The sequence below is a fragment of the Suncus etruscus genome, chromosome 14 (assembly GCF_024139225.1).
Source record: "Suncus etruscus isolate mSunEtr1 chromosome 14, mSunEtr1.pri.cur, whole genome shotgun sequence".
NCBI lineage: Eukaryota > Metazoa > Chordata > Mammalia > Eulipotyphla > Soricidae > Suncus > Suncus etruscus.
Genome location: NC_064861.1, coordinates 96,688,806 through 96,697,436, shown reverse-complemented (window position 1 = coordinate 96,697,436; position 8,631 = coordinate 96,688,806). Strand labels below are relative to the sequence as shown.

The 8,631-nt window shown below is 59.7% G+C and overlaps 2 protein-coding genes across 2 annotated transcripts; one reads left to right on the top strand and one right to left on the bottom strand.

Moving 5' to 3' along the window:
* Positions 1–262: 262 nt before the first annotated feature.
* Positions 263–1,603, bottom strand: RPL28 (ribosomal protein L28). The gene is made up of 4 exons (XM_049787114.1): positions 1,514–1,603; positions 1,309–1,432; positions 476–594; positions 263–389 (listed from the first exon to the last, which is right to left on the bottom strand). Exons 1-4 carry the CDS (start codon positions 1,592–1,594, stop codon positions 300–302), a joined length of 414 nt encoding a protein of 137 aa, XP_049643071.1. The 5' UTR covers positions 1,595–1,603; the 3' UTR covers positions 263–299.
* Positions 1,604–3,228: 1,625 nt separating this feature from the next.
* On the top strand, positions 3,229–3,759 carry TMEM238 (transmembrane protein 238). Its single transcript, XM_049787109.1, has one exon. It carries the CDS (start codon positions 3,229–3,231, stop codon positions 3,757–3,759), a length of 531 nt encoding a protein of 176 aa, XP_049643066.1.
* The last annotated feature ends 4,872 nt before the right edge of the window (positions 3,760–8,631 follow it).

Sequence of the window (8,631 nt, the reverse complement as noted above, 5' to 3'; positions counted from 1 at the left end):
CCAGAAGGGAACTGTGTATGCCCAACCCCTCAGGACCGATGCCACAGCCTGCGTTGGGACCCCCACATGGCATGTGCTCAAGAGATGTGGCAGTGCCCAACCTTGAAGAGGCACCCGATGAACGCCCCTTGTCCAGAGTCCACAGAACCTGGGGTCCCACCAAGCAGGACAGGACAGAGATGCCTCCCCCAGCACCCAGTCCCAGTGAGGCACAGCAGGGAGCCCTGGGACCAGGACAGGCGACAAATAAGGATTCAAAGTCGAGGAGTCAGCTGACACCTTTATTGATGGGGGAGCACTCAGGCGCTCTTGGTGGGGCGCGCCCGCTTCCTCTTCACCGCCACGGGCTTCTGGCTGCGCAGGATGGCGCTGGCTCTACGAATAGCGGCCTGGGAGTAGAGTGGGACTCCGGTTACTCGGTTGTCCAGCTGTGGGAACACCTGCCCACCCCCCAGTGCCCACCCGTCCCCCTCACCATGCGCAGGTCTGGGCGGTACTTGTTTTTGCGGATCATGTGGCGGACACTGCTGAGGGTGGCCCTGGCATTCTTGTTGATGGTGGTCCGCACGTAGGAGGTGGCGGGCTTCCGCTGGCCTGGAGGGGGACAGGCATGCATGAGCGTGGAGGCCCAGCCCTGAGGCACGGCCTCCTTTGCTCAGTCACCATCCATGGCCCTCTATGATATCCAGACCAATGCATACAGCGGTAAAATGGCAACTGAAGGGTCCAGGCGGCCCACAGTCCGGTCCTGAACTGGACAAGAGTGTAAACAGTCCCACCCCAATCAGCCCAATGCGTGCTGGGCTGAGGAGAGAGAGGCAGGGAGCGAATGGCTGGTTCTAGGTTCTGTTGGACCCCAAAGCCAACACCAAAAGGAAGCTTTCTGGGCTGCACTAAGGCCTCAGGATAGTGTGTCCCCACAGTGTGGCTGTCTTGTCTGTCACACACACACACAGCTAAGCCTGCACCAGCTCCTCTTGTCTGTCACACACACACACACACACACACACACACACACACACACACACAGCGCTAAGCCTGCACCAGCTCCTCCAGGAAGGCAGATGTCACTCGAGCAACACAGTCATTAGCAGCCCAAACAAAAGCATTAAAACTCCCAACTTGAAAAAAGAAAAGGAATGCGACATCGGAGGCAGACTCTGCCTGGGCGACCCCCACAACCACCAGCAGCAACCCAAAACTCCTCCAGCAAGGTTCTGAGGTGCTCAAGCCCCTCTTCCCTGTCCTAGACAGTGGCTGGCAGCCGCGCGCGCGCGGGGAGGGGTCCCCCGTGGTCCCCTCACTCACCGGATCTGCGTTTCATCACCACCACGATGCCTTTGCCATCGGCAGCCGGCTCCACGCCCACCGTCTTGCGGTGGATGAGGCCGTTGTAGCGGAACGAGTTGCGGGCCTTGAGGTTGTTGGGCTCCTGGGAAGAAGAGGCTGCGATGAACTGGAGGTAGGGCTGGGGGGAAGCCAGGATTTGGGGGTCCACCCCGGCCCCACTTACGGTGCTGTAGGTCTGCTTGTTCCTCTTGATGAGGAAGCTGGAGCAGTTGCGCACGACCATCCACTGCAGGTGGGCGGACATGGTGGCGGCTGCGGGGACAAGACCAGGGGCGCGCGAGGCGATCAGGGACCCCGAGAAACAGGGGGACTTGGAACCAGGCCCGAGGACGATCTGGGGCGCCGGGGATCTGCCCAGCTCGGCCGCGATGGGACGGGACGGGACGGGACGGGACGGGACGGGGCTAGGCCACGCGGTGCTTCACGACGCGCCACTCACCTCCACTCGCCGCTGCTGCCGGAGACGGAAAGAGCCTGCCGGGGGCGGGGCTCCGCTTTTAATGCCCAACGCATTTCCGCTTCCGCTCCTTGCGCGCACGCGCAGAGGGTCCTCGCGCGGCTCGGGTCCGCTCGGTTATTTCCGTCAGCGCGTCGCCGCCGCTCGGGCGTCTCCGGAGGCTTCCGTCGAGCCTCCGATGCGTTTCGGGAATGTTTTTCCCTCGGCTACTGCCCCCACCCCGCAGGCGCCGAAGCGCTTCGGATGTTTCCGGAACTCGTCGGCCGCCGGGTTCGGCTCTTTCCGGAATCGCTCGGGCGCGCTCGGAGAGCTTCGGCCCTTTCCGGCGGCTCCTTGGCTGGTTCCCTAGCGACTAGGCGGAGAGGCCTCTTAAAGAAAACTTTCCAAGGCCCCTAAAATGCCACTTCAGACCGTGGTTGAGCTAGAGAAAAGCCAGTCGTGGGCTTGCTTCTCCAGGACGGCCCTTGCCCGGAGGGCCGGAGTTGCGGCAAAAATCAGTTGCATTTTGGGGAGGGGAAGAGGAGAAGCCAGATACCCCAAATCTTGGGGCCTCCCTTCTCCGCCTAGGACTAGCCTGACGCCTTGAGCATTTCTTTTGGGGCTTTGTTTTTTGTATGTGTGTGAGTGTGTGTTTGCCTTCAGCCACTCCCGCCCTGCTCGAAACTTCCTCCTGGCTCAATGCTCAGAGATCACTTACAGGAGGTGCCAGGGACCGTGCCAGGGGGTGCCCAGCCGTGTGCAAAAGCCTCCAATCTTGGGGCTCTCATTTTGGGGCCTCCTTCCCTGCCTAGCCGGACGTCTTGAGCATTTCTTTGGGGGCTGTGTGTGTGTGTGTGTGTGTGTGTGTGTGTGTTTGCCTTCAGCCGCTCTTGTCGTGTCGTGCTCAGAGCTTCCTCCTGGCTCAGTGCTCAGAGATCACTTACAAGAGGTGCCAGGGACCTAGCAGGAGGGGCCCAGCCGTGTGCAAGAACCTCTAACCGTGGGGCTCTCGTTGTGGGGCCTCCTTCCCTGCCTCTGGGGGCTTCATTTTGTGTGTGTTTGCCTTCAGCCACTCCCACTGGCTCAGTGCTCAGAGATCACTTGCAGGCGGTGCCAGGGACCGTGCCAGGAGGGGCCCAGCCGTGCCCAAGAACCGGGTCCCCCCCGCACCCCCGACCTAGTTGGGGAGTGGGGGAAGCCTGTCCGGGCCCTTAGCCAGCCCCGCCCCTCGTGTGTGTGTGTGTGTGTGTGTGTGTGTGTGTGTGTCCTCTCCTCTCGGCCTCGACCTCACCTCGCACTGACCAGGGCCGCGCCCCGGCGGGCACCGGGGCGCACCTGGCGCCGGCCCTGACCCCGCCCCGGGCCGGGCTGGGCCGGGCCGGGCCGGGCCGCACCCCGAGGCCGCCCTCCCCGCCGCCCGTCCCGCAGCAGCCCGAGAGGCCATGGCCGCAGCGCCCGGCGCGGGTGCGGCGCCCGCCTCGGCCCCGGCCCCGGCCCCGGCCGCCCCGGGGGCCCCCCGCGCGCGGAGCCCGGCGTCGGGGCTGGGGCGCTGCCGCGCGGCGCTGCTGCTGGCCGTGGCGCTGGACGTGGCGGGCATGGCGGCGCTGCTGACCGGCGTGTTCGCGCAGCTGCAGGTGCGCGGCCGCGACTTCGGCGACCTGCTCATCTACTCGGGCGCGCTGCTCGTCTTCCTCAGCCTGCTCGGCTGGATCCTCTGGTACACCGGCAACATCGAGATCTCGCGCCAGGAGCTGGAGCGCGACTACGGCCTGCGGCCCTCCGCCCTGGCCCGCCTGGCGCGCAAGCTGTCCCGCCGCTGGTCCGCGCCCGCCGCCGCCGCCGCCCCGCGCGCCCCGCACGCCGCCCGCCGCGCCGCCCGCGCCGCGCCCGCGCCCGCCGCCGGCTCCCGCCGCGTGCGCCTGCAGCTCGCCACGCTCGAGGCCGGGGCCGGGGCCGGGGCCGGGCCCGAGTGAGCACGCCCAGGTGAGCGCGCCGGCCGGGCCCGAGGGGAGGGACCGAGCCAGCGAGCCAGCCGGGCCCGGGCCCGCGGTGCCCAGGTGCCGGGCGCCAGGGTGCCAAGGAGCCCGCGGGCCTCGCCCTCCCTCCCTCCCTCTCCGGCCTGGCACTGCCCTCCCACCCGCCCGCCGCTCCGGGCTGGCCTTTCACCCCAGGCCCTCGCCTCGCCCTGTTGCTCTCCCCGCCCAGGACAGCAAGCGCAGAGGGACCCCCCCAGTTGGTGTCTGTCTTCTGGCCTCCTCTCCCCATCTGGTCGGGAGCCCTGGTCCTCTCCCTGCCCAAGAGAGCAAGCGCAGAGGGACCCCCACCTGGTGTCTGTCTGTCTGTCTGTCTGGCCTCCTCTCCCCATCTGGCCGGGAGTCCTGGTCCTCTCCCAACCCAAAAGAGCAAGCGCAGAGGGACCCCTTTCTACTGCGAGGGAACTCCCCAGTTGGTATCTGTCTGTCTGGCCTCCTCTCCCCATCTGGCCGGGAGCCCTGGGCCTCTCCCTGCCCAAGAGAGCAAGCGCAGAGGGACCCCCACCTGGTGTCTGTCTGTCTGTCTGTCTGGCCTCATCTCCCCATATGGCTGGGAGCTCTGGTCCTCTCCCTACCCAGGACAGCAAGCGCTGAGGGACCATCCCCCTTCTACTGTGAGGGAACCCCCCACTTGGTGTCCATCTGGCCTCTTCTCCCCAGGTCTGACCTCCTTATCTGACCAAGTCCTGACTTCTTTTTTATTTTTTTTATTTATTTTTTTTTTTTTTGGTTTTTGGGCCACACCCTGTGACGCTCAGGGGTTGCTCCTGGCTATGCGCTCAGAAGTTGCTCCTGGCTTCTTGGGGGACCATATGGGACGCCGGGGGATCGAACCGCGGTCCATCCTAGGCTAGCGCAGGCAAGGCAGGCACCTTACCTCCAGCGCCACCGCCCGGCCCCTTTTTTATTTTTTTAAACTTTTTTTTGGGGGGGGTCACACAGCGCTCAGGAATCGCCCCTGGCAGGCACGGGGGAGCATATGGGATGCCGGGATTCGAACCACCGTCCTTCTGGATGCCTTAACTCCATGCTATCTCTCCGGCCCCTAAACTTTATTTTTATTTATTGATTGATTGATTGGTTGTTGGGACACACACAGGGGCGCTCAGGGGTTACTCTTACTCTGCACTCAGAAATCGCCCCTGGCAAGCTGAGGGGACAAGGTAGGATGCCAGGAATCAAACCGGGTCCCTCCAGGGTCAGCCACATGCAAGGCAAATGTCCTCCCGCTGTGCTATCTATCTCTCCAGCCCAGGTCTTGACTTCTGGTGCCTTGTTCTGAGCATGTCCTCGAGCCAAGGGCCAACTGGGGATGTCCCCAGACTGACCGCTAGCCAACCTAGTGGATGGAGATGGTGGGTGGGGTTGGCAGTTTGAGGCGCCAGAGTAGGGTTTGGGTACTGGAGGCGACGGGGTTGCTGGTTGCTAGAACAGCTGAGAGAAGTACTCGTGAGTGACAGCCCAACCCTCTGGTGGGGATTGGAAGAGGATAGAACCTTTATACCTTGGACTGGGACACAGTTCACAGAGCTGGAGAGTCGACTCAGGGACTCAAGGCCCCTTAAGCACTATCTGGAGGGAGCAATGAGTCTCTCTCTGCTAAGCCCTGAGCACTTTCCTGAGCTCTTTTGGAGGGCAGTCCACCCCCCACAAAAAATAAGTAAAATAATTTAAAATAAAGAATTAAGGGCCCAGAGAGATAGCACAGCAGCATTTGCCTTGCAAGCAGCCGATCCAGGATCAAAGGTGGTTGGTTTGAATCCCGGTGTCCCATATGGTCCCCCCGTGCCTGCCAGGAGCTATTTCTGAGCAGACAGCCAGGAGTAACCCCTGAGCACCGCCGGGTGTGGTCCAAAAACCAAAAAAAAAAAAAAAAAAAGAATTAAGTCTTGGCCAGAACAATAATACAGTTGGGCAGGGCATTTGCCTTACCTGTGCCCAATCTAAGTTTGATCTTTGGCATCCCATATGGTCCCCTGAACTTGCCAAGAGTAATTTCTGAGCGCAGGATCAGGAGTGACTCCTGAGGGCCGCCAGGTGTGGCCCAAAAACTTAACACACACATACATACATACATACATAAATCCTGGACCAGAGCAGTAGTACAGCATTTGCCTTATGTGTAACCAACCTGGGTTTGATTTGATCTCTGGCATCCCATATGGTCCCCTGAGCTTGCCAAGAGTGATTTCTGAGCACAGGACCAGGAGTGACTCCTGAGGGCCGCCAGGTGTGGCCAAAAACTTAACACATACATACATACATACATACATACATACATACATACATACATACATACATAAATCCTGGACCAGAGCAATAGTACAGCATTCGCCTTGTGTAACCAACCTGGGTTTGATCTCTGGCACCCCATATGGTCCCCTGAGCACTACCAGGAGTGATTCCTGAGTGCAGAACCAGGAGCATTGCTGGGTGGGTGGCAAAACAGAAGAAAATTAAAAAAAAAAAAAAAAAAATTAGGGGCCGGGCGGTGGCGCTGGAGGTAAGGTGCCTGCCTTTCCTGCGCTAGCCTAGGACGGACCGCGGTTCGATCCCCCGGCGTCCCATATGGTCCCCCAAGAAGCCAGGAGCAACTTCTGAGCGCATAGCCAGGAGTAACCCCTGAGCGTCACAGGGTGTGGCCCAAAAACCAAAAAAAAAAAAAAAAAAGATTAAATCCTGGATGAAGCACAGAGAACCCGGTGTGGGAACCCCAGGGGGCATCTCCAGCACTGCCAAGAGTCATCCCTGAGCACAGTCATGAGTAGCCCCTTAGCAGCGCCTGGTAAGGCCCAGAAACCAATCAGTCCCCGCATGTCCTAAGAGTCTTGTCACGTAATGAGCTCGCTCTGCACGCACCCAGAGCAAGGCGTTTATTTTGTTCTTTTCGAGGACTGAGGAAATAATCCTGCAATGGCTTTGCACTGTGTGGCCGTGAAGGAGAAGTCTGTCCCAGAAAGGATTAACAGTTCGTGCACTGGACAAGAAAAGGGAACGGGCTGGGCAGAAAACGTAACTGGAGGTCTGGAGTGATAACACAGTGGTAGGGTGTTTCCTTGCACGCAGCATACTGGGACGAACCCGAGTTCGATCCCCAGTATCCCATATAGTCCTCCGAGCCTGCCAGGAGCGATTTCTGACTGGAGAGCCAGGAGTGACCCCTGAGCATTGCCAGATGTGGCCCAAAAACCAAAAAAAGGAAAGAAAAGGAAATGTAGCAACAGAGCTGGGGAGAGTGCATATGGGACTGAGGCAGCGTGTGTGTCTCTGTCTGTCATTCTAAGTACATGTGCCTGTTTACAGGGCACGAGAGCACACTGCAGCCCTGCCCTGGCCTGCTGCCCGCCCACCCCTCCCCAAATTTCCCCATCCCAAGCAGTGCAGCCCTTGGTTCTGAGCACTGCACTCAGCACAAGACTTCACATGGGCAGGCCGCCTCCCCAATTTATTTATTTATTTATTCTATGCCCTCCGGTTAGTGGGGGAGGGAAGGACCAGCAAAATCTTCCCCCTCCCCAAGAGAAATGTTTTTTGGGGAGCCATACCTGGAGACTGTCAGGGATTATGCCTGACTCTGAGCTCAATAATTACTTCTGGCAGTATTCAGGGGTTACTTTTGAGCTACCCCTGAGTTACTCCTGATGGTTTTACTCCCTTAGGGGAATCCTATGGGATGGCAGGGACCGAACCCAAGTTAAGCATGTGCAAGGCAACCCTCCTGCTCTGCTACTGCTCCGGCCCCAGGGGTAATATGTTATTTATTTTGATTTTGGGGTCACACCCGGCAGTGTTCAGGGGTTACTCCTGGCTCTGCACTCAGAAATTACTCCTGGCAGGCTCAGGGCACCCTATGGGATGCTGGGCATCAAACCCAGGAAGGCCATGTGCAAGGCCATTGGGTGTGGCCCACAATAATAATAAAAGGAAGAAAGGGAGGGAGGGAAGGAAAAGAAGGAAGGAGTCCTATGGCTAAAACAACCCCAGAGGGCCAGAGAGATAGCTTGGAGGTAAGGTGTTTGCCTTTCAAGCACAAGGGCGGTGGTTCGAATCCCAGCATCCCATATGGTTCCCAGAGCCTGCCAGGAGCGATTTCTGAGCGTAGAGCCAGGAGGAACCCTTGAGCGCTGCTGGGTGTGACCCAAAAACAAAAAACAAACAGAAAAAACAACCCACAACCCCAAGAACTCCTATATATTGGCCGGAAGCTTCACTACCAGGAGGTGTAAATTTGGGGGGGGGGCAGTATGAAACCCAGTGTAGCCCCAAAGCCATGGGCAAAGCTGGGGGGGGAGAGACCCATGAAGGACAGAAGCACTGGGTTCTGACTGACCTTGGGTACCTGCCCAGCCTCCACCTTTCTCGGGCACCCTAACGGCGTGGCATCAGGCAGAAGCTTACTTGCCCATGTCCCCTGCCTCCCCATGTCTCCCCACCTTGCACCCTTTGGAAAGAACCGTGTGCCCCCCCCCCCACACACACCATTACCACCAAAAGGTGGGCAGATGGATGCCAGAGAGGGAGGAGGGAGAAAAGTGCTCTTTGCCCTGTCCCTAGAGGGCGCCACTAACCTCATTTTCCTCCTGCAGGTGACCAGGCGCCCACCAGGCAGGACCTGACCCCCGATGTGCAGTTTCCCTGACACCCTGCAGCCTCCGGACACAGCCCTGGTCCCCAATAAACAGTTTCTCTCACAGATGCTTGCGAGTTTTTCCGGGAGGGGCACAGTGATGAGGGTGCCATGGAGGTCTTCTGGCCATTGTCTAGATCGGGCTCAGGCAATAGGGACCCGGCGTTTCCCACCCCCATCTTGAG